Source organism: Odocoileus virginianus, chromosome 34, assembly GCF_023699985.2.
Source record: "Odocoileus virginianus isolate 20LAN1187 ecotype Illinois chromosome 34, Ovbor_1.2, whole genome shotgun sequence".
Lineage (NCBI taxonomy): Eukaryota > Metazoa > Chordata > Mammalia > Artiodactyla > Cervidae > Odocoileus > Odocoileus virginianus.
The window spans coordinates 34,247,027-34,273,489 of NC_069707.1; the positions used below are offsets into that span (position 1 = coordinate 34,247,027).

Below are 26,463 nucleotides of genomic sequence, written 5' to 3' on the forward strand. Positions count from 1 at the left end.
TTTAAAACCACATAAATAACATTTCAGAAAACGGTCAAATTCCTTGGGGAGAGGGACAGATTCTTTACTGAATAGATAGAAGATATGAAATGAAAATCCAATAATTTAACTTTGAATCAATTGCTTACATTCTGTAAAATATGAGAGCTGAAGCCCATGTATGAAGCTTTCAAGTTCTGAAATCCTATTACAGCTTGAACTACAAGTGAATAGGTGATTCTTTAGTATCTGTTAATACTTGAAAATAGGTTTTTCCTTAAGGTACTTAAAATTCTCAAATTTGTTTATCAACCTTCTATCAAAGTAGCAAAGATGTTAACTTTATTATCAACACTTGTCTAAATAACAGCACATCTGGTTGGAAGTTGCCAGACATGGATCAATCTGATGAAAGGCTTTTCTCTTTGATTTCATCTTCATATTAGTTCCTTTCAGTTTTCAAGTTTAACTAAAGTTGGCTCTTACTAAAAAAAATACGATGTTTGTTGCAATATTCTTTATATATTGTTATACTGACACAATCAAAATTATATCTTCAAATATGTAGGGGCTTTAAAAAATAAGATCATAAAACTGATTATGTTTTAACCATGTTGAAAATGGTTTTTCTAAAACTCAATTGAAGATCTTGTACAACCCAGAGACCCTGCTTAGCTTTTCTAATTTGGAAGAAAAATAATATAATTCTTGCATTTCCTAATGTCATATGTCAGTGAATGGAAATAATAAAATTAATCTTAAAACTCCACTGTTTTTGTAATTGAAACCATAAAACAGTAATAGACAACAATACAATGGAAACTCAAACTGAAAAAAAGATGAAAGTTTCACTCTGATGGGCTGATGATACTTATAGTTATCCTGTTCCAAAGTGCTCTCCAAATGTCTGTTCACATCACTTATCACAAGAACAGTGACAAGGAGCAAGTATGCAATCTTCCCATGTGACTTGACTGTTACTTAGGTCAAGTGACCTAAGTACTTTAAAAGTACTGCGAGTCAAACTAACCTTTCAATATAGGTCCACACTATAAAAGAGATCTAGATTTTGGTCTGCTATCAAAAAATATTTCAATTTATTTCTAATTAGATTTCAAAGCCAAAGTAACTAAAATGTAGCTTATCTGGAAAAGTTTCAAAATTTTTCTGTTTAATGCTAGAACGGAAAGCATAAATAACTTTTTAAAAAGAAGCTAAAATGCAGAGCAACTGAACTGTAAGATTGCTTTTGATGTGCAGCACTTAAATATTTTTATCTTTGTGGATCATGTTAGAATTAATATGCTCAAATTGGGACAGATTGGAGAAGGCAATGGCAACCCACTCCAGTACTCTTGCCTGGAAAATCCCATGGATGGAGGAGCCTGAAGTCCATGGGGTTGCTAAGAGTCGGGCATGACTGATAAAGAGCATTTGGAAGTCTCCAGAAAATATCTTACATGATTATCTATTTATCAGCTACAATGGAAAATTCAGAAAACATGCCAGATTAAGGTCATTAATGTCAACCATTAAGGTCTCTGTTGCTTCCCTAAGATTCCTTGCTTATTTGAAGTAGCCTCCTATCTCCTTGTCCATGAAACAAAGTCAATAAATTAGAGTTCATTAGTAGAAGGCCTCAGATAATCATTGATTCCCCTCACTTCTTCCACCCCAAAATTACGCTGGATGAAACTATCTTACTCTAAAACAATGGTCTTTCATTCTTAGAAATATCCTATAAGCAAATGGATTAACAGCATGATTTTAGACTTAATCTTAATGAATGCAGCCTGAAATATTTGCTATTGGAAGCATTATGAGTCTGCTATCATGAAATATTAATTTTTGTCTTTTTAGGTTTAAGTAAAACAAATCTATATATGTTTTGGGCTGAATATTTCCTCTTGCACTTTAGTGAAGGGTTTAAAGGTAACTCAATATTTTTCCCAAGGTACATTTTAAAAGACTTATTGTATAATTAAAATGAAAATCACTTAGTCTTTCTGTTCATAACAATGCCATTTGAAAAATCTACTGATCCACAAATTAAGGCTATCATGCTTTACCCTGCAATGCAATTAAACAAAGTCTTCTAAAGAGAAAACAGAAAGAGCATCAATAAAACTAAATGTCAAATTAAATTGAAACAAAAGCCCTGAATTTTCATTTTGGATTTTTCCCAGAAGCTTTTAAATGGAAGAAAAAGGGAAGGGGAGGGGGAAGAATGAGCAAGAGAAAGAGAGAACATTAAGAAATCCTGATAACAGAGGCTGCCTTAAATTCTGCAGGGAAATGAGAATATGATATCCTCCTAAATTGGCACCATTTCAAATTGTGTTTCTGCAAGATTAATGAAATGAGAAGTGTTGTTTCAAGCTTCATGTCATGTCAGACAATATAAAACTAACATGCCCCTGAGTTAATCAGAATGGTCTATTCAGTGTAATCTCCAATCCAAAAGCTTCTTAGCAGGATGGAAAGCACTTCACCCTGTGCAGGGCTTTTTTTCTGGTTACAGTATTGACTTAATAGTAGAAGGAGTAAGCAGCTCTGGTGAATATGTATTGCACACATTTATTATTTTTAATCTACACACAATGTTTTGAATTTAGTTAAATGCTGAAATTTCCAATAAAAAAGAATGTAGTATGCCCTCATTTTCAAAGTGAAAAAAAAAGTGTAATTATGCCTATTACAGAGGTTATATTTTATACTTTTCATATTATGGGGTTACAAATCATTTCCTGTTATAGAAATGCAGTCAATTTGGGGGTAGAATTATGTAAGGGATTGAAACCATATATATTGTGGCAGATATGTATCCTAGTCATTAGTTATGTTTTATTATGATATATATTAACTCAATTCTTAGAATAACATGAGTAAACACTTCCTAATGCTTGTTAGTCAGGGAGACCACATATGAAAGAACCTTCTCAGCTTCCAACTCAGTTCAATACAAAGATAGCCGTCAAATCCCTTCTTGACTCAAGTGCTTAAGGTCCCAAAGGTAGTAGCCGAGTTGCAGGGCTTATGAGCTGACGTCAGCCCTGCCCGTCAGCATCCCCCACGGAGTAAGCACTCACCTGGCACTCTCCCGTGGCATCATCACAGGATTCCGCGTGGCCGAAGCACTGACAGGGCTCACAGACGCCACCAAAAATAGTGCCATTAACTCGTCTGTGCCTAGGCCAACAAGACTGAAAGGAAAACATGGTCCCAAGTTAGTCTCAGGGATTTTTTTTTTAAAGCTTACTTTTGTCTTTAGCAGATAAAGAAACATATTTCGGTAGCAAGCCCAGCAAATGTGCATGTCAAAGCCTTGCCATTATGGAGACAGGGCTACAGAGCTATTCCTCCTGACCTGGGGCTTCGTACTGACCTTAGTGTTATTGGCAGGTATGGGATTAGAGGAAGCATTAACTTGATGACTCTTCTGAAATAGCAAAATAAAGCAGAGATATAAAGAATTGAACCATGACAGTCTCAAAGTAAAAAACACAGACAAGAAAACGGAAGAAAAAGTATTGAAAAAAAGCAGCCAACATAAATGGACTCTTCAGAACCTTAGCTTCCTAGGGCATTTAATGTCCTGTCCAAGGATTGTAGATTCTCTGGAATGTCTTCCCTTTCTCACATGCAAACTGCCCTTAACTCTGTCACTTTCAGAAAATCTTTGCAATCATCTGGAAAAAAGGTGGCACTCACTCTTACATTTGATCACCTACATGGCTGACTTCTACACATATATAATTTATATTTCTCATTCTCAACTTCTTCCATCCTATTATACTTTCTCAAATTTACACAAAATAGTTTATGATTTATTTACCATGCATTCCTTAGATATTTTATTCTATGGTTTTATTCTCCTAGAACTCTAGTTATAGCCATCATTCCTTTTTAAAGTCTAAAACACTTTCTCATCCAAAAATAGACTTCTGATTAGAAAAGGGGTATTTGGGTCACAGAGCATCTGTGTGTCAGTGCTGGGTTTCAGTTCACTGTCATGTTTAAGTATCCCTTCTGCGGGGGTCACTATCAACTGGACGGGGTACAAAATAAAGGGGGCAAACACTGCTGCCCTGCAGGAGCTTATGATCTCCCTCAAGTTAAAACTGCATCTTGTGAGTTATTTACTATATTTCTGGATGGTTAAACTACAACACAGTATATCATGAAAAGGCCTTTTTTTTCCCTAGCTGAGAGTAGAAACAAGAGAGAAACCACTGAGGTAATAAAGAATATAGAATTGTGCTGTGTATTGTTGGAAATGTTCCTTCTGCCTCAGGATATGAGGATTCTTAAATTTGAACATTGATAGCAAAGACATAAAAAAAAGGATGATCTGATACTCCATATCCTAAAGGAAAACAAAAGCAACTTTCTTCTTAATTTGGGCAGTATAGAAAAGAAGGTGTCAATTTTCTAACCCTTTCTAATAATTTTTCCTCATTAAAAATGTTGTCACCCTAGACTCATTATAGAATAGATTTTATAATGTAATATATATTTCTAAAAACTGGTGAAGCTATATATTCAGAAGGGAGTAGAAATTAAGGGTGTTGATAATAGGGAGAGAACTGGTTTACCATTTTGAGGAAAAATATGCATAGGATTGTCATTAACAAGATATATATATTATATACAGGTATATATATAATATATAAGGTATATATATATACACACATATATATATAACAAGGCATACATACACACACACACATATATATCTGCAAATATATTACTTATCCTACATCCTCTTTAAATTTCCCAACTCTTTATACCTCTCTCTTAGCCAGTGATTTCATCTCATTAGTCACAGAGAATATTGAAGGCAGTGGAAACTATCTTTCTACTACCAAGGACACAAGCATAAGCCCATAGTTCCATTAGTCATATTTCCCTCTGGAAAAATGGGGATGAGACATGCAGAATTCCTCATACTCTCAAAGGATTGTCACCCCACTTGTAATTCTTTTCCCAATATACCCACTCTGTGCTGCATCAATAATAGCTTTCCTTTCTGTTAGATCATTACTATCAGCTCGAAAATATGACTTGTATTTCTGTAAAAAATTAGCTAACAGAAAAAAAGACAAAAATACTCTCTTAATATCCCATAACTTTCAATTGCCTACCTATTTTTTATTTTAGGTAAGACGGCTCTAAAATATCTTTTCTTTCTCATTCCCCTTCAATGGTTCACTCCATCCTCATCTGTCTTGTGCCATAGTCACTGGATTACTGCTCTTGTCCATGCCACCGAATTCCAGGGAACCAAATCAAATGAACAATTCTACAATTAACATTTTATTTGATCTCTCATCAAGCTATGGTTTAGTTGATTCCTATCTCCCTCAAAAGCCCACTTCTCACAGTTTTCATGATGCTACAGTCCTGGGTTCCTGCCCACCTCTTTGCTATCTCCTCTGCTTCAAATCACTTCTCATGGTCAGCAGCTCTTGGGGGCTTAGTCATTTCCTCTTTTTTCCTCCACACTTGCCCCCAGATAATTTTATTCAGCCGTCTAGTTGATGATTTCTTCCAAATACATATCTCTAGATCACACAGATATTCTGAGATCAAGACCTACATATTCTAACTGGACGTTGACAATATACTTCATGGCTCTTTCAAACCTAATATTTCTAAAATGGATTGTTGATTTTATCATCCCCACCATAGGTGTACCTTCCCTCAGTTTTCCTCAGCTAAGTAAACGGCACCACATTCAACTGCTCAGACTTGACATCTGACTCATTCTCAAAATCATTATTACTTTCAATGTTCCCGTGGCATGTCTATCAGTAAGACTGATTGGTTCTACTATCAAAATCTGTTTAAAATAAACAACGTGTCTTTTCACATCCTCTGCCATTATCCTAACAAACCTTTATCATCATTACATTCTAACAAAATAGCATATTAACCATTTTACTTCCTGCCATCCCTGCCATATACAGTATGTTCTACACACTGTAGTTATAATGATTTTTTTCAAAAAATTTCACTCAGATCATGGTATCATATCAAATGGCAACCCACTCCAGTCTTCTTGCCTGGAAAACTTCATGGACAGAGGAGCCTGTTGGCCTAGTTCATGGGGTTGCAGAGAGTCAGTCATGACTGGGCAGCAGGAGCGGCAAAGTTTTCTTTCCATTGCATTTAGAATAATACAAATTTTTAATCATGCATGCAAAGCTCTGAATGGTTTGGCTCCTCCAGGCATGTCTTGTGCTATGCTCCCCTTGCTTATTAAGTTCCAGCCATACATGCCTTCTTTCAGGTCCTTGCAGATTCCAAACTGTGTTTCACCTCCTCATAGGTTCTCTTTACCTAAGAAGACCCTAGAGCTCAGTTGAAATGCTACCACCTTAAACAGTCTTCCCAACAACCTCTCATAATGTAGTCCCTTCCATCTAATCTTCCTACACCTGTTCTCAGAACCTCTATCCAGGCCCCCTGCTTGTTGCCTTCATGGAATTTATCACATTTATTTAAATTTTCTTTCTGGCATATTGTCTAGTCTACCATCAAATGTAATGTCCTTGAGGTCACAGACTGTATGTGTATTGTTTATCATATTACCATCCATATCAAGAGTTTTAATCATCTCAAAATACATGGTCATCAATACCTGTTAGCTAAAATGAAAGTATGAAAGCTTCTATGAAGTAGTTAATATTTCCATCATGTAGAAGAGGAAACTGAGATTTTAATTAAAAAACTTTTTTAGTATCTAACTTTGCTTTCATTTCCTCATCTGTCTCACTTGTTAAGTGAAATGAACTATGACAATTCTAGGAAAGTATGAAAATATTTGAAAAATAAAATGTGTAGGGATTTATAAAAGGTAGAAATGATTAAAAAATTCTGAATCAACATTTATGGCCCCAAAGAAAACAGAAAAGAATGATTTATCAGGGAATCATATAATCTGTTTTAGGCAAGCTAGAATTAAGCTGTTAATACTTAGGCCACCTGATGCGAAGAGCCAACTCACTGGAAAAGACCCTGATGCTGGGAAAAATTGAGGGCAAGAGAAGAAGGGGGTGACAGAGGCTGAGATGGTTGGATGGCATCACGGACTCAACAGACATGAATCTGAGCAAACTCCAGGAGACAGTGAGGGGAAGCCTGGTATGCTGCAGTCCATGGGGTCACAAAGAGTCAGACATAACTTAGGACTGAACAACAATAACAACAATGGTGTTTGGAGTTTACTCAGCTCTTAAAGGATCAGGGAATATCAATGGTAACAAAACTAGAATGTCTGCGCTTTCAAACTCAGTAAAATAGCAAATGAAATCAGGAAAAGATACGGATAGATAAGAGTAACCTAAGTGACAGGAAGCTCCAATAAAGAAGAGAAAGGATTATTAGAGGGTAGAAGAAATGAAGAGGCCTGAGAGAAGCTCCAGAGTTTGAGTTCCTTGTCTTCTGATTTGATTAATTTCTTTTATGGATTCCAAGGTAACTTTATTTATCCATTATTGTGTGAGAAACACAGGAAGCTTTTCGTCTCCTTCTGTTTCTTTGTTCTGACTTTTCCACACCCACTTGCTTCTCTCTTCCTACCTAATTGTTACCATTATTTAGTTTCCAAGTCGAGAATTTTCCACCCCAGGACATTTTCTGTGACCTCTCTCGCTACTGGAACTGATCACATCTTTGAAAGATTATTGCACTCACGTTCTATACCACTTATTGGTGCCTTAATTTATAGGGCTGTGATCCAGTTTATCATAGGTATGTGTTCTGTCTTCCTAAACAGACTGTTAGCTCCTTAAGAATAACGATTGTGATGTAATCTTGATAATCCCCTCAGCATCTAGGGCAGAATTTACCAAAGATTCTCAATAAATATTTTGGTGAAACAAAAGAAGAAACAAAATGCATAGCCAATGCAACAATTCTAATATAGACAATTCTAGATTCAATGGGCATTTGAAATTTGTACAGAAGATGATGAAGGGTACTGAGAATCACCAATGTGGGACTACGTGTGAAAGCCAGAATATAATAAGAGTAGCTTATTTCAGTTGAAATAAGAACTTAGAGGTTCAAAGAGAGCTTTCTGGTCTGAAATAAAAACTGCTAGGTTCTTAATCAAAGAATATGTTTCATCAAATACAGCATATATTTTATATGTGAAATCAAATTTGGGTTGACAGAGCTAAATTCATTTCCATTATTATTTTTGTATTCTCTATATGAATTTTTAAAAAGTGATGGTGAATTACATTTAGTTTTATTTTTAGATAGGTGAATCCAAGCTCAGTTAAAGAAAACACGTCTGACATGCGTATGACTCTAAGCCCTGTGTATCCTCTGGAAGCAAGCATTATTTTAAAATACAAGAGAACTGAAAAGCAAGGCCTAGGGTATTTCTGTAAATGGCTTAATGGGGTAGTGTGCTGAAGTGGAACATCTTGGTACACTCAGATGATTCCTTAAAGGCACCATTTTTAAAGAATTTAAGCTCCTATTTATATGCAAGCCATGCCCTCTATCAGGGAAATGGTGCTTATATTTTTTGAGCAGATTTCAAGTAAAATCAATTTTCAAACTACCTAAAACATACATAAAAGTAAATAAAAATTATTACTTTAGAAGGACACATTGCAATATTAAGTAAGGACCATGAATCTAGAATACTGAGACAACAATAAATATCTCAATCTTTAGGCGCTAAACAAATCAAAGACCGGTAGAAAATTTTCTGAATCAAGGTATTTCTTCTGTATATTATATTCTTGACATTTTAAAGATTGAGTCCTTCAGATGATTGTGACTTGGTTGTATTCTTAGGAATAAAGTAGAGAAAGAATGTGGTACATAGGATTAAAAAATGGAGAAAGTGAAAAAGAAAAGAAATAGTGTTTAATTCCTCTCAAGTACTCAGGTGGAAATGAAGGAGAAATACATTGAAATAGTATTCCACCATCATTCAACCCATTTTATCAACAGATTAACAAGAAAACAAAAACTTACAAAAGCATCAGATTTTTAGCTATTATGTCATAAGGAAAAATATGATTTCAAGATGACATCATATGAGTAACACTCTATTTGAAAGTCATGACTTTTGGCAGACGTTGAAGTTCTTCAAGTAATAAGACACTATCACTTGTACAATCCTTGATGAAAAAACGAAATTCATTTTAGAATAGTTTAATAGTTAATGCTGAAAGAACTTAGAATGCACTGAAGCTATACTCTTGCAAACTTACTTCACAGGAGGAGCCAGTGTACCCGGGTGGACATTGACAAACTTCCACAGCTGTTGCAAAGCTTCCGTCAGTAGGATAGGGGACTGCCGATTCAAGGTCAACAGAGCTCAGCCTGAGCAGAAGGAGAAAGAGATGGCAAGTAAGCAGACAAGCTCCTAGGTGTTACATCTCTTGAGGAATAGTACAGGAAGAATGATGCAAATATAAGCACATGTCTATGATGAGAAAGAGACAAATGAATATAACTTAAAGTTCTGGCCATTCATCATATCAGGCAAAGTCAGCCCAGTTAAAAGTGCTCAGAACCAGTACCACAATCAAATGCTGAAAAGATATAAGGCCATTCTTGCTCATTTCTTGGTTTTTGGCTATATGTTTTCCCTATTTTTTTTTTTTGAGATAGTTTAAAATCAGAGTCGAAGGAATTTTTAAAACAGGAAAGAGTCATATGACTGATTTATTTTTAATAATTAAACTAGAAAAGCAGAGGGACACAATATTCAGTCCAATCTTTTAAATTCAAACAAAAATGGAAGGAAAGGAAAAGAAAGAAGGTAATTATTTTTGTTGCCTTTTCTCAGAAATCTGCATATTAATAGATAAAAGTGAAACTTTATCAAATGTTCAGTTATATTAGTTAGATCTATTTTCCTAAGTTGTTTTAGGCCTCAATTAAATTCACTGCTTTCTGTATTTATGAGTTTCATTTTATTGGTACTTCTGTACAGATCTGGTGATTTTAGCAGAGAAATTTGGTATCACTCGGTATTTTGAGAAAACGCTGATTTGGCCAAATTGAAACTGCCATTACATAAACTGGTATATATGTACGTTGTGTGTATGTATTTCTTCCAAAATATGCAACCAATATACATTCACAATTTAAATAAATGTCATTGATGTCTTATTGGCTTTTCAGTTTTTCTTTTTTTAAAGAAAATACAAAATCTTCATAGTTAAGAACACAAGATCAAGAGCCAGAGAGATCAAGATTCACATGCTGTCTCTGACATTTACCAGTCCCACAGCCTAGGAGAAATGACTTAAAATCTCTAGGTCTCAATTTTCATCTATGTTTCAGAGATAATACAAGAGTCCATACATAATGAATTGATTAAAGGATTAAATGAAAGAATGAATGCAAAGTTCTTGATGTAGTACCTAACTCATGTATGTGGTCATAAAATGCTAGGCATTTTATTAACATACGTTGACTGTTGAAACCAAATCAAAATAACTACATGAATAATCTACAGGAATATTCCCTGGAAAAGAAAATGACAACCCACTTCCAGTATTCTTGCCTGGAGAATTCCATGGACAGAGGAGCCCTGTGGGATATAGTCCATGGAATCGTAAAGAGTTGGACATGACTGAGCCGCTAACAACAGCAAGACTTGATAATACCTTGGAACATGTGTAAGTTCATACATAATTGAGAAGCTGAAAAGGGAAATCATCTTGAAATCATAGAAAACAAACATTTGGATGGGAAATGCTATAGGTGCTGGGTGCTAGCTGGCATTCTCTAAAGACAAGTGAATTATATCTACCTACAGATTGACTCATTTGACACCATTTTTTGGATGCTTTCTTCTCTGGGGGCACAGTTAAGACAGCTTGGCAGAAGGTTCTAAACTGGCAAGCATTAAAAATCACTGTTTTACAGCATTCAGGTTACATAGAGATTTAAACAAATCTTCAGTCTTTTTCTCCCGCCAAATAAACTTGTATATGAAGTGTCACTGGCACTATTTTTAATTGAGATGAATTTCACATAACATAATCACTTTAAGGTGGCATTTAATACATTCACAGGGTTGTACAACCACCATCTCTGGTTCCAGACATTTTCACTAGCCCCCCCATCCCCCTCCACAATGAAACCCTGTGTCTATCAAGCAGTCACACTCTATTCCACCATTTCCTCCGTTCCTGTCAACCGTGAATCTGCTTCTGTCTCTATGGATTTACCTATTCTGGATATTTCATACAAATGGACATATATAATATATGACTTTTTGGGTCTGACTTCTCTCTGTTGGCATAGTGTTTTCAAGGTTCACCTATGTTGTAGCACATATCAGTATTTCATTTATTTTTATGGTAGTAATATTCTAAAGTCACTCAGTCGTGTCCGACTCTTTGCGACCCCATGGACTGTAGCCTACCAGGCTTCTCTGTCCATGGGATTTTCCAGGCAAGAGTACTGGAGTGGGTTGCCATTTCCTTCTCCAGGGGATCTTCCCAACCCAGGGGTTGAACCTGTGTCTCCCGCATTGCAGGCAGACGCTTTAACCTCTGAGCCACCAGGGAAGCCCAGTATTCTATTATGGTGGTATGAATATACCACATTTTCTTTACCCATTCTTCTGTTGATGGATGTTTGGTCATTTTTACTCTTTGACTATTGTAAATATACTGCTATAAACATTTGTGTATACATCTTTTTGAGTACCCATTTTTAATTCTTCGGGGTATATAACTAGGAGTGGAATTTCTAAATGTGGTGATTCTTAATACAACATAAGGCTTGCAAGAGTTACTAAAATAAAGATACTACTTGTTTATGTTAAAATGAGTTTATAAGCTAGTTCTTAAGAAAAGAGAGTCTGATGTGTCATCTCTAAACCTAGCGTGATCACCTCAATACACACTCAACACATTTTTATTGGATGGATGAATCTATGGATGGATAGAAGGATAGACGAATAGTCAGTAGACAAAGAGACAGGTGGATAAATGGATGGAAACAAGACTAAAAACACACCATAAATGAATAAATAAATGGATAGAGGAATGGAATGAAATTATATTATGAATAGTGAGTAACATACTCCAAAACAATACACTGAAGTTTAACATCCATATTTAGATGAATAAAATCAGACAAATGAAAGAAAAATTACTTATTTGATCTAACAAAAAAGATAAATTGAAAACTGTTAGCATTAGGACTCGAGGCCAAAGGCCAGAACTCATCTGAATTTATTGTGACATCTAATTGCCTGCAACTAATGGACTGTCACATGACAAAGTTGCATTTCTGATCACTTTAATTTCAGAAATAGATGATTTCATAATTACTATACTAGTTGATAGTGAAAGGACAGGGAAACCTGGCATGCTGTAGTTCATGGAGTCACAGAGTCAGACACGACTTAGTGGCTGAACAACAATACTAGTTCATTGGGCTTCCAGGTGGTGCAAAGAACCCGCCTGCCAATGCCAGAGACAAATAGAAGATTCCCTGAAGGAGGGCTTGCCAAAGCACTCCAGTCTCTTGCCTGGAGAATCCCATGGACAGAGGAGCCTGGTGGGCTGCAGTCCATGGGGTCTCAAAGACCGGAAGAGACTTAGCACTCATGCACACTAGTTGATTATCATATAAAAGACTATCACAGCTTACTAACCAGGAGCCTGGTCAATTATATATAGATATAGTCCCAGGACAATCAACACAAGATTAATAAACAAAAAATTAAAAAAGAGTATTCACGCATGCTAAATTGAACTATTTTGAATCCTAAAAGATGATGCTGAGAAAGTGCCGCACTCAATATGCCAGCAAATTTGGAAAACTCAGCAGTGGCCACAGGACTGGAAAAGGTCAGTTTTCATTCCAATCCTAAAGAAAGGCAATGCCAAACAATGCTCAGATACTGCACAATTGCACTCATATCACACACTAGCAAAGTAATGCTCAAAATTCTCTAAGCCAGGCTTCAACAGTACGTGAATCGTGAACTTCCAGATGTTCAAGCTGGATTTAGAAAAGGTAGAGGAACCAGAGATCAAAATTGCCAAGATCCATTGGATCATCGAAAAAGTGAGAGAATTCCAGAAAAACATCTACTTCTATTAACTATGCCAAAGCCTTTGACTGTGTGGATCACAACAAACTGGAAAATTCTTCAAGAGATGGGAATACAAGACCACCTGATTTGTCTCCTGAGAAATCTATATGCAGGTCAAAGCAACAGTTAGAACTGGACATGGAACAACAGACTGGTTCCAAATAGGAAAAGAAGTACATCAAGGCTATATATTGTCACCCTGCTTATTTAACTTATATGCAGAGTATATCATTTGAAATGCTGGGCTGGATGAAGCAGAAGCTGGAATCAAGATTGCCTGGAGAAATATCAATAACCTCAGATATGCAGATGATACCACACTTATGGCAGAAAGTGAAGAAAAACTAAAGAGCCTCTTGATGAAAGTGAAAGAGGAGAGTGAAAATGTTGGCTTAAAACTCAGCATTCAGAAAACTAAGATCATGGCATCTGGTCCCATCACTTCATGGCAAATAGATGGGGAAACAATGGAAACAGTGACAGACCTTATTTTGGGGGCCTCCAAAATCACTGCAGATGGTGATTGCAACCATGAAATTAAAAGACGCTTGCTCCTTGGAAGAAAAGCTATGACCAACCTAGGCAGCATATTAAGAAGCAGAGACATCACTTTACCAATAAAGTGGTGCCAACTGTTTGGTCAAAGTGTTGGTTTTTCCAGTGGTCATGTATGGATGTGAGAGTTGGACTATAAAGAAAGGTGAGTGCCAAAGAATTGATGCTTTTGAACTGTGGTTTTGGAAAAGACTCTTGAGAGTCCCTTGGAGAGCAAGGAGATCCAAGCAGTCCATATGAGAGGAAATCAGTCCTGAATATTCAGTGGAAGGACTGGTGCTGAAGCTAAAACTCCGATAGTTTGACCACCTGATGTGAAGAACTGATTCATCTGGAAAGACCCTGATGCTGGGAAAGATTGAATGTGGGAGGAAAAGGGGACGACAGAGGATGAGATGGTTGGATGGCATCACTGACTCAATGGACATGAGTTTGAGTAAGCTCTGGGAGTTGGTATTGGACAGGTAAGCCTGGCGTGCTGCCGTCCATGGGGTCACAGAGTCAGACACAACTGAGCGACTGAAATGAACCGAACTGAAGTTGCTTCAGGCATGTCCAACTCTTTGTGATCCTATGGCCTGTAGTATCCAAGGAGAAGGAAAAGGCAACCCACACCAGCATTTTTGCCTGGGAAATCTCATGGAGACAGAAGCCTGCTGGACAACAGTAAGTGGGGTCGCAGAGTTGGACACTTCAGTCAAAGCAACTAAGCGTGGGCTGTAGTAAAGCAACATTTTAAAATAAAAAGAAAGTAAATTACTGCATTAAGAAACAATTTAAAATGGAACAAAACAAAAATATTTTCAGTGAACTACCAACTTTCATTTGTCTTTGAAACAACAGATGTTCCTCTTCTTAATCTATGTAACCATTTTGAGCTATGAGAAATTTCGGCACTCAAACATCTTTCCCAGCAATATTCCACATTAGTATTCACGGAGCAGTCCCAATGTACATTAGGTTCTGATATTTGTTAAATGGGATTTTAATGTGTTTAATAGTTTTTAGTGTTACTCTTGAAGACGTCTGCAGTTTATTCTTTTTCCCCTTTCAATATGGTCATTTTCTTTTCTTGATACAGGCTGTATTCATTAAAATACATAATGCTGGTAGTAATAAAGTATTGTTGGAGATTCATGAACTGTCAAAAATTTGTCAAATGTTCTAGCCGTTTCTCTCTAATTATTATGAAAGGGAAATACAGATAAGATGATGGATGAAGAGCAAAGGCATAATTATATAAGCTCTTATTGAAAATATTGGAATCATATAAGAAACATTGCCCTGGTACCAACTTAAAGAGTGCTCTGTATATTTTTTACTATATTTTCAACCAGAGTTAGATATATCATGCTTCACAAGAAAGGAAAAAAAATCCAAACTATTCTTTAAATAATAGGACATTTGATCTTAAAACCCTTTTAAATAATTATTTTTTTAATATAGAAAGACCTCCATTTAATTCTACTAAATAAATGTTACTTTGGGTTTCTTCAGTTCAGTTCAGTTTAGTTGCTCAGTTGTGTCCAACTCTTTGTGACCCCATGAACCGCAGCACGCCAGGCCTTCCTGTCCACCACCAACTCCCGGAGTCTACCCAAACTCATGCCCATCGAGTCGGTGATTCCATCCAGCCATCTCATCCTCTGTCGCCCCCTTCTCCTCCTGACCCCAATCCCTCCCAGCATCAGGGTCTTTTCCAAAGAGTTAACTTTCGCATAAGGTGGCCAAAGTATTGGAGTTTCAGCTTCAGCATCAGTCCGTCCAATGAACACCCAGGACTGATGTCCATTAGGATGGACTGGTTGGATCTCCTTGCAGTCCAAGGGACCCTCAAGAGTCTTCTCCAACACCAAAGTTCAAAAGCATCAATTCTCCGGCACTCAGCTTTCTTCACAGTCCAACTCACATCCATACATGACTGCTGGAAAAACCACAGCCTTGACTAGATGGACCTTTGTTGACAAAGTAATGTCTCTGCTTTTTAATATGCTGTCTAGGTTGGTCATAACTTTCCTTGCAAGGAGTAAGCATCTTTTAATTTCATGGCTGCAATCACCATATGCAGTGATTTTGGAGCCCCAAAAAATAAAGTCTGACACTGTTTCCACTGTTTCCCCATCTATTTGCCATGAAGTGATGGGACCAGATCACATGATCTTTGTTTTATATATAAAGATTTTATTGTTGTTCAGGGGCTTTGTTCTATTTCATTTTTGATGCAACACAAGATGATGACTTAGAATTTCCTTTAGCCTCTGTCTTGTGAAAGTTCCACAAAGTACTACTCAGTTATTGAAATCTAATCATTTTTTATCTCATACCTAAAAAGGCAACAGAATCATTTACAAACTCAGTCAGTGTCTGAGTGGGCTATCTTGGTATGAGCTAGACATTTCCCCCAAACATTGTCAGTCCTATGCCAACTAAGGGAAATAACAAACAGAATCTACTACTGTTGCAAAGCATTCATTAAATATATACTAAATGCTAATATGGGAATTCATATTTCTTTCTCCTTAGTCCTACCAATATGCATTGTGCTCACTTCCACTGCACTCTTAATATATACCACAAACATACATCTGACTTTGATAATGGACTATACCGTGTTTGAATTCACTGATCATTTACCCATCTTTGAATCCTCTTTCCTTAGCCTAGAACTACCCCATCATAATAATTACTGTGTACTGAGTGTGCATTATAATAATTATCACTTCTGTGCATTATAATGGGAACTTGAGACATTATCTCCCTTAAGTATCAATGAAACGGGTCTTCCCTGCAGGCTTAGTGGGGAAGAATATGTCTGCCAATACAGAGACACAGGTACGATCTCTTGGTCTGGGTAGATTCCACATTCCGTGGAGCAACTAGGCCCGTGTGACACAACTATTGAGCCTGTGCTCTAAAGGCGAAAAGCCACTACTACCGAGCACACGCCGCAACTACTGAATCAGTGCTCCCGAGAGCCTGTGATCCAGGAGAGAAGCCACCGCAATGAGAAGCCCGCACACGGCAACTAGAGGGTGGCCCAGCTCTCTGCACCTGGGGAAAAGCCAGCGCAGCAACGAAGGCCCAGCACAGCCAAATAAAGAAATAAATAAAATTATATTTTAAAAACTCAATGAAACCAATGCAGTGATCATGTTTCTGCCCACATTTACAAAGGAAGAACCCGAAGCTCAGAGAAGTAAAGGGCTTTGTCTATATAATACTGTCTGCAAATATTGTGCAGCACAGGCTGAAACCAAAAACCAACGGTTAGCTGGTTGCCCAACACTGTCTCCCACTGTACAGCAGACAGAAGCTCAGATGTCTCAGATACATCATTTTCTCACTGAGCATTCAATCTTGAAACTTAGATATGCTTCTGCCATTTTACAAAAGAGGAAGCTAAGATTCAAATACACAGGGAAGGCACTCAGTAAATGCTGGCAGACTGAATAAATCCAGTATTACAGAATAGATTTGGGAGGTAATGAAAGGCAATGGGGAAAAAAAAACACATGTTGGTATAAAACCTGGCTGAACCTCTTCCCAAAAGCAAGTTATAGAAATCTTTTTAAGATCATTAGAGCCTTCATTGTAATAATTTCTTCAAATGTGATTACCTGATTACTTTCATTAGGTAGAAGTAGACTATCAGCAGTATTTCTATAATCATGAAAACACTCCTTTGTTTATATGGATTTTTCTAGATTACTTATTGGATAATTTATTAGATAAATTCTGTGTAATGTTTTTGATACTCGGGGGGGGGGCACTCTTAAAAGTCATGTGAAAATGTCTAGCCTTGGAGAAATTTATTTTCAAACAATAAAGATATATGGGTTGTATCACAATAAAGTCACAATGGGCTCAGTTACGCTGGGCTAACAAACAACTGAATTCTCAGTGGCTTATCAAAAAACAAAAGTTTACCCATGGAAAATCCTCTACGGTTCTGGGTAACCTTTCAGGGCAGCTGACCTCCATGTGCTGTCAATATTTCAGACTGTTTTTATGTTCTGGTAACTGTGTAAGCTCCATAGAGTCTCCTACAGGTAATTCAATGCTTTTCTAGGGTTGGGAGTGGGGATAGTAGTAGAGGAATAATACATCACTTCAGCTCATATTTCATTGGCCAAACCAAGACCTATGATAACATCTACCCTCAAAGGAAACGCAATATTTCAAAAGAAGGAGATTAAAAATTTGATGAACTGTACTAATGTCTACTATAGTGTATAAGGTTTTCTCTGGTGGCTCAGACGATAAAGAATCTGCCTGCAATGCAAGAGATCCAGTTCAGTCTCTGTGTCGGGAAGATCCCCCAGAGAAGGAAATGGCTACCCACCCCAGTATTCTTGATTGGAGAATTTCGTGGACAGAGGAACCAGGCGCTTTACAGTCCACAGGGTCGCAAAGAGTCGGACACCACCGAGTGACTAACACTTTCACTTTCACAGGCGATAAGAAAAATATCAAGTTAAATATCAAGGATTGCTACTGAAACTAAGGTTTGGAGAATTTAAAGGAGAAAGATTCACAGTTAAGTTGATTTCTCTTACATTCTTAAAGGAAGAATGAAAAGTTTTCCATTTTTATCTTCATTTATTAATGAGTTCAATGAGAAGAAAATCAATTCATTTTATCACATGGGCTCCTCAGTACTGTGGAAAAGAATGACAGCAAAAATGGTCTCAATTTTGAAATACCAATCCATTCTTTATTCTAGATATCTTCAAGTCTTAAGGGTAGTTGGAGAAAATGGTGCTTCCTAGAATGAGCAGGTCAGATGGAAATGCTTCAGATTTGTGTGCTGATTGGCCATGAGCAAAGCACTTTTACTTTAATTCCATTCTCATAGTGACTTTTTGACACTGACAAGCAATTGTCCTCCTCATTCTACAGATGAGATGACTGAAATCGAAAGATATCTAAAACAACACTTATGCTCACAACTATTAAACAGCTAACTTGAAAACAGAAGTCAAAACTCTAACCTGCCGCCCCATTCTCCTTCCACTATTCAATTCCAGTTCCTCTGTATCGGGAGGAACATAAGCCCATTTGCTGAGAGAACTACCATGGAAGTAAATCCTCCTTAAATAATTCTAAACATGAATTTCTGTTGTGATAGCTTCAATTTACTTGTGCTTACACACAAGCTGTATACCAAGTTGGAAGCCTACTGTGCAAGACAGGTTGAAATCAATTCAACTGATGTTTTACAAATAGGACTCAATCCACTCACAGATCAGAGATAAATAAAATATAACAAGCTTACTGACTCAAGATTCATGCTGGCTTGTGGCTCACCTGAGTGGGTAGGAGTTTCACACACAACATGGCTTTCACTCCTCAAATGATAGTGCCCTGTATAATGTAGACTGCAGAGAGCAGCATCACTTACATGGATTAGTTCCTGTGTCAGATCCCACAGCCATGCTTTGTGAACATGTTGCTCATGTATGGTTAAAGCTCAGAAGGCTCAAACGAAGCCAGTGATTTTAAGATGAGTAGACACTAAAATTATCTCACATGAATCACGGAGAAAGGCTTTGGATTAACTAGTCTGAGAAGCAAGGCTGGCAAAAATAAACAAATCCCTCAGCCACTTTTTGTCAATTTGCTTGTCATTTATTTTGAAATCCAGAGGACTCATCTCTTTGTACTCTTTAAACATCATGACAGTCTCTATTTACTAAATGTGAAAAAACATAATTAATTCCGAAGTGCTGCTTCTCATCTTCACGGCATTTTAACCCAGCTTCTAGCAGCATTGACTATGCAAAAGAGGCACATTGTTTGGCAGTGGTTCTGTTTCTGAATCTGTGATTCTCTCCTTAGGGAGATGGTAATGATGATTACACTTAGTTGAAATACTACAAGTGAAAGACAAACTAGACAGCACAGGCAGATGAAGGGGGGGGGGAGGGTGTGGAGCAACAGCAATTAAGAAACCCTCTTATAGATAAACCAGCATTGGAGACACTGCTGTGCTGATGGGTATGCCAAGCTGTCGGTTTGGGGTCACATTTGATCATCTAATTTAAGCTGCTTCAGGACAAAATTGGGCTTGCCAGGTGGCATTAGTGGTAAAGAACTTGCCTGCCAATGCAGGAAACCTAAGAGATGCTGGGTTTGATCCCTGGGTCTGGAAGATCCCCTGGGGGTGGGCATGGCAACCCACTCTAGTATCCTTGCTTGAGAATCCCATGGACACAGGAGCCTGGAGTCTACAGTCCACAGGGCTGCAAAAGTCAGACACAACTGAAGCGACTGAGAATGCACACATGCGGAGAATATTGCCATGAAGTTAGTAAGTCATTCTTTTTTTTAATGGAAAGCAGCCTTTAGGGTGCCTCTTATGGACATGTTTAGCTCAAGTTGGGGAATTCCCTCTTTAAGGAAACAAAACAGAGAGTAGAAAGGAATAATCCCTTGAAAGTGTTCGAGGTAATGAGCATTTTACATAATTATCACATATACTTTTCACAATGACCCTGAAAGGTAGGCACTGTTATCTCCACTTCACATTTGAAGAAATCCAGTTTCCATAAGGACCAACCACTTGCCAAAGGTCACACATATAATAAGCAATAGAGCTAATTGAATTCTTAGTCTTACTTTCCTTGATATCATGCAGCCATTATAGTATTACAGTGTTTCACAAAAAAACTTGTGGTTATTCAAATGAAGGTACTTATATCTCTCATTATCAACTATATGCTATTGTCAGAATTTACTGAATGAATTAATGGGAGAAAATATTTTGCAAACCACTTTCTGAATATGGGTATCCTAGAATTATATCACTTTACTTTTCCACTATTTGAGTCATCATAAAGGACACTGTGCTTTCCAGTATGGCATTTCTCAGTATAGGGATCATTTTTATTGCATGGTCTGGCAGAACTGAGAATCATCAATACTGAAAAAGGACTAAGACAAATTCATCCTGGGTAGGTAAAATTTTAAAGGTCAATAGAAACACTTTTCAGAAAACCAGTGCTCCATCATTAACTATTATTTGAAGATGGCAAACCTTAGGGATCTTCAGTCACTTAGCACTTGCATGTCCGCCCCAAGGCAAATATAAGAGGTGGGAGATGCAATTCCTGAGTTTACCTGAAGATGGCATCCATCCCAAAGTTGTATGTGATCTGTATGAGGACTCTCTGCAAATTCACAAGCACTGTCATAAACTCCTTTCTACTGACGGGGAAATTTGTGCCATGTGTGGTAAATGATTCTTCTTTAAGTGACAACACATTAATATGTTCTTCAGATGGTTGAAGATACACCTCATCTTGGGCTGAGCTGATTCTCAAGTCATTTCCCTAAAGGGGAAAAGAGAGTATAAAAGGATAAAACTGTGAAAAAAGGGATTCTCCTCTTTGTAGGTTATCCTCAGTAGGTTTATTTCAGGTTAGCTTTCCCTGTCAGCATATTTCTAGTAGGTATAAAAGGTAGAGAAAACAATTTAAATAGTAGCCTTAACTCAACGTACCACAAAGTATAAGCTTCTTGGTTATGCGTGGCTCTGCTTCCCCTATTAACTAAAATAATTAATACTTGGTAAGTCTAGATATATATGATTACAAATACATCAATTTTATAGAAATGCACAAAACCGACTATTTCAGATATACTATTTTATGGTGAATGTGGATTATATAGGAAAATGGGGAAGAAAAGTTAAAACAGTGTATGAAGTTATTGTTTTAAGGGACTCTTCAATCTGGGGAAAAAAGAAACAGGAGAAAATCCTACAGTTTCATGATTACAATCAGGTAATGGCATTACTATCATTTGGGTTAACCTTTTATCTTAGTTCATTCATATTAATAATATATAGCTTCTCAATATTTTACATTTAGAGAATCCCTTTTATCTCAAAGGAACTCCATGACATACTTCTATTTTCATACACACACATATGTAATGATATATATCACTCAGATCACTTCACCTAATACTGGAAACATTCATTTTGGGGAAAGACTTTTTTTAATATTGATTCTCATGCATGAACATTTCAAGACCAAAACAACAACAGATCCCCATGCTAAATCAACATAGATCCCTTTGGACCCATAAATATGCATGAAATGTGTGCCTTTGTGTGAGCAGAGGAGAAGAAAGGAAGAATATGAGAAAGGAAGGAGGCTTTTATGTGATAACTTTAGGCTTCTAGCCTTTGGGAACCACCTGTGTCTCTCCAAATGCTCAAAGCAGTTTCTCCTATATTTTTCTTAGTTAAGAGAGTTTTGAAGTCAAGATTCAACTGTACCTAAATAGATAAGTTTCTCTTTTTCCATTGACTTCTACATAATATAAACAAAGGTATAAACAATAAAATCTACTTGGAAGCAAGGAGAGATGGAAAAACTACAACTACATAAATCAGCCACTTGCTCAAACACTTTTAGTATCCTTATATTCTGGGGAACATGGTCATTAGGTTTTAAATCTAAATTTCAAGTCTGCTCTAAAAATCCCCTTTACCATTGGAACCCAAGACCTATGTTCAGTCTTCTAGATATGTCTCAGAGTGAATGGCAGAAAAAAATTCCCAAGATACAATATTTTTCTCTAGTAGTGTATAAATGAATGTTAAACTAGTTAGGTAAGAATAACCTCAGATTACATGAGTCTAAAGCAGTTAAACATAAATGACACTTCCCATACTCTACCTCTAAGATAACCATAAGCTGGAGTGTGTGTTCTGCATCTTCGTTTGCTTCTTCAAGGTCATATGATACGGTAAACATCAACTGTCCTCCTGCTGCTGTGAGCTACAAGAGAGAAGATGCGTCATCATTACGGGACAGGAAATGGGCTAATAAACCATGCTGTGCTTATTATTTTTAAATTATTTTATTGTTCTAGAGGGCAGAATTTGGAAGAAACAGAAATCATGGGCATGCGGATTGAGAATGATAGATATTTCTTTAGGAGTAACCTTTATATGAACCTTACCTATTAATGGCAAACCTGACAGACATGTACATTCATGTATTCTTTTTCCTGGTATTGCAGGCTTGCTGAAATAGGTTAATTTCCATGGAACCAAACACAGCCCCTCCTGTCATTTTTCCTAGTGTGTTGCTTGAGCTTTACAATTCTCAGAGAAAAATCTTTGTTAAAATTGGGAGATTTCTACTCATCGCCAAGCATTACTCACTTTGTGTGGGTCTGAACGCTTTCAACAAAGACATCACTCCATTTCACAGGTACTTTACTTAGACTATAAGCTATGCTGGAGAATGTTGTTGGTCAAAGAAAAAGAAATAAAGCAGCAAATTTTATATCATGATAAAATTTAATCAAAATTCCCAAAGAAGATACACTTTCCCTTGTGCAATCAAATATGCTTAGTGTGAATGAATGCTGTTATCCTTTTTCATTACACAAAATTCTTTCCTTCCAACATGCATGCTGAACCCCATACAATGTATGCTTGAGGTTTATATTTGCTGACATTGACAGTAACCTTGTACAAAGGATTAAAAAAAAAAATAGGAAAGCAAGATCATTTACAGGACAGGAATCAACGTTGGAACTTGAATGACAGACGGATCATTTACAGGACAGGAATCAACGTTGGAACTTGAATGACAGACGATGCAAATGTTGCAGTGCTTTTCTAAAAAGTTCCACCCCAGCATTGTAAATAGACACTCAAAACAAAGCTGATGATTTGTATTCTGCCGTTTCCTCCTTACTGACAGGCAGAGACCGAGCTTCGCAGCTCTGGGCTCTCTGTGGCTTCTCATGGCAGACCCTGACCACAAAGCATCTGGGTGGAGGAGGAGGAACCCAGATTCCTTTCAGAGTTGCTCCACTGGGAATAGAACGCAGCTCGCCATGGCTGATTAAACAAGTTTTTTAAATCACAGCTTCTCAATGTCTTCTAAGAGCTCATTACAAGAGCTCTATAAGGAACAAAAATTCAGAAAACTTTTATTTCCCTGCTCCACTGAAAAATAGCCCTATTCTAATGTCTTTTCATATCTAAAATAATAAATATCTGCCTGGACTATAGCACTTGGCATTACTGTAAGTAATGAGGTGTGAATCTATGTAAAAGGTTTTTGGTTCTATTAAGATAAGCTTCCAAAATTACACAAAGCATGCTTGTTCAAAAATCAACCAGACATTTTCTTAATGATAGGAGTCCAGAAAGGCATCAGCAAAGAATGTTTCATATATTTCAAAGAGGACTTAATTATTCAGAATTTCCTAAATTAATAAAAATATTTAATAGGAGGTAGGGACTGAGTTTGGAAAAGACATTGGGACAGATCTATAATGTCACAAACTTTTGAGCTTCTAAATGTATTTTGATTATTAAAATTTAGATTACATGCTAGTATCCTTCTAGAACAGGTTTCCTTAGAAAAAGAAAAAGATCAAGGTAAATTAATTCTTAATTTCCTTAAATCAATTTAAGAAACTTAAAGGTAACTCCCATTTTGCCAAACAAAAGAGCCAAAATGTAATCTGAATATCCCAGATGTTGAGACTCAACATGAAAAGAAAAATGTTTGATTTGTTACAATATTTGATTTGTCAGTGTATTTTCCATACCTACTTATAAAAAAAGTCATATAATATATGAAGTAATATAATATTGAGAAAGTAATGAGGGTAGAAATGGGGGGAAGACAACAAACAACTACATAGAAAAAGAGAGGGGCCTTTTACGGGTCAATAATATACAACACAAACAATGGAGCAGAATTCATTAAACCTGTTCACCTGAGGGCTTATAGTAATAGTAGTAATGCTAATGAGAGATTTCTTTCTCATTCATATTTCATAAAACAACTTTTTTCTATACTCTTTCATGCATCTCTGATATTCATGCTTAGGCATCATTAGAACTGGTTTTTTAATCATCTAACAGTTTTCATGAGAGAATCCTTTTTGCTTCCACCTAGGTTGTGAAATAATAGGCAATTTTAAATAGATGCATGATACTGTTACCAGATGTTTTTTCCCCAAGCTACAAGTGTTCATTTCCATAATATCAAAATCATTGTCTATTTCATTCACCCTAAGGTATATACTGATGATATATCTCTATATAACTACTTAGTCAAGTACTTAAGTAATTTTTTAAAAAGCTTGTTTTAATATCATCCTTTAATTGAAAAACTGCATCTCCTAGGAATAGGGCTTTCTGGGTAGCTTAGTGGCAAAGAACCTGCCTGCAATACAGGAGACTTGCGTCGATCCCTGGGTCAGGAAGATACCCTGCAGGAGGAAATGGCAACCCACTTCAGTAGTCTTGCTGGGAAAATCCCATTGACAGAGAAGCCTGGTGGGCTACAGTCCACGGGGGTGGCAAAGAATCTGACATATTGAATGACTGAGCACATATCCTAGGGTTAATTATTTATTCTCTGTGGAAGGTGAAGCTCCAATACTTTGGCCACCTGATGCAAAGAGCCATCTCATTAGAAAAGACCCTGATGCTGGGAAAAATTGAAGGCAGGAGGAGAACAGGATCACAGGATGAGATAGTTGGATGGCAGCACTGACTCAATGGACAAGAGTTTGAGCAAGCTCTGGGAGATGGTGAAGGACAGGGAAGGCTTGCATGCTGCAGCCCATGGGGTTGCAAACAGTTGGCCATGACTGAGCAACTGAACCACAACAAAACTTTGCTTCTATTTATCCATCAACTGGATAATAATCTCTTTATAAGAAATGAAACTAAGCATTTCTTGGTATTGTTTCCAGCTAGTGAACAACAGACTAGTTCCAAAAAGGTGTATGTCAAGGCTGTACATTGTCACCCTGCTTATTTAACTTATATGCAGAGTACATCATGAGAAACGATGGGCTGGAAGAAGCACAAGCTGGAATCAAGATTGCCGGGAGAAATATCAATAACCTCAGATACGCAGATGACACCACCCTTATGGCAGAGAGTGAAGAGGAACTAAAGAGCCTCTTGATGAAAGTGAAAGAGGAGAGTGAAAAAGTTGGCTTAAAGCTTAACATTCAGAAAACTAAGATCATGGCATCTGGTCCCATCACTTCATGGCAAATAGATGGGGAAACAGTGGAAACAGTGGCAGACTTTATTTTTTTGGGCTCCAAAATCACTGCAGATGGTGATTGCAGCCATGAAATTAAAAGACGCTTACTCCTTGGAAGGAAAGTTATGACCAACCTAGAAGCATATTAAAAAGCAGAGACATTACTTTGTCAACAAAGGTCCGTCTAGTCAAGGCTATGGTTTTTCCAGGGGTCATGCATGGATGTGAGAGTTGGACTGTGAAGAAAGCTGAGCACCGGAGAATTGATGCTTTTGAACTGTGGTGTTGGAGAAGAATCTTGAGAGTCCCTTGGACTGAAAGGAGATCCAACCAGTCCATCCTAAAGGAGATCAGTCTTGGGTGTTCATTGGAAGGACTGATGCTGAAGCTGAAACTCCAATACTTTGGCCACCTCATGCAAAGAGTTGACTCATTGGAAAAGACCCTAATGCTGGGAGGGATTGGGGGCAGGAGGAGAAGGGGACAACAGAGGAAGAGGTGGCTGGATGGAATCACCGACTCGATGGGCATGAGTTTGGGTAGACTCTGGGAGTTGGTGATGGACAGGGAGGCCTGGCGTGCTACGATTCATGGGGTCGCAAAGAGTTGGACACAAGTGAGTGAATGAACTGAACTGAACTGAATGTGTCTTCCCCAAAGGGTACATATCACTGGACAGAGTCTTTGTAACAAGTCAGTTATTTGTTGTTCAACCACTCAGTCATGTCTGACTCTTTGCAACCCCATGGACTGCAGCACACAAGGCTTCCCTGTCCTTCATCATATCCT

General features: G+C 37.3%; 1 protein-coding gene across 2 annotated transcripts in view; it reads right to left on the minus strand.

Annotated features, from left to right (window-relative positions):
* Positions 1-26,463, minus strand: part of LAMA2 (laminin subunit alpha 2) — a 677,031-nt gene that overhangs the window by 289,631 nt on the left and 360,937 nt on the right. For both annotated transcript variants that reach the window (XM_070461486.1, XM_070461485.1), the window contains exons 13-16: positions 22,318-22,419; positions 20,750-20,961; positions 9,219-9,330; positions 3,069-3,182 (exon numbers count right to left, since the gene is read on the minus strand). In XM_070461486.1, the coding sequence (XP_070317587.1) occupies positions 3,069-3,182; positions 9,219-9,330; positions 20,750-20,961; positions 22,318-22,419 (540 nt within the window). The remainder of the gene's footprint in view (positions 1-3,068; positions 3,183-9,218; positions 9,331-20,749; positions 20,962-22,317; positions 22,420-26,463) is intronic.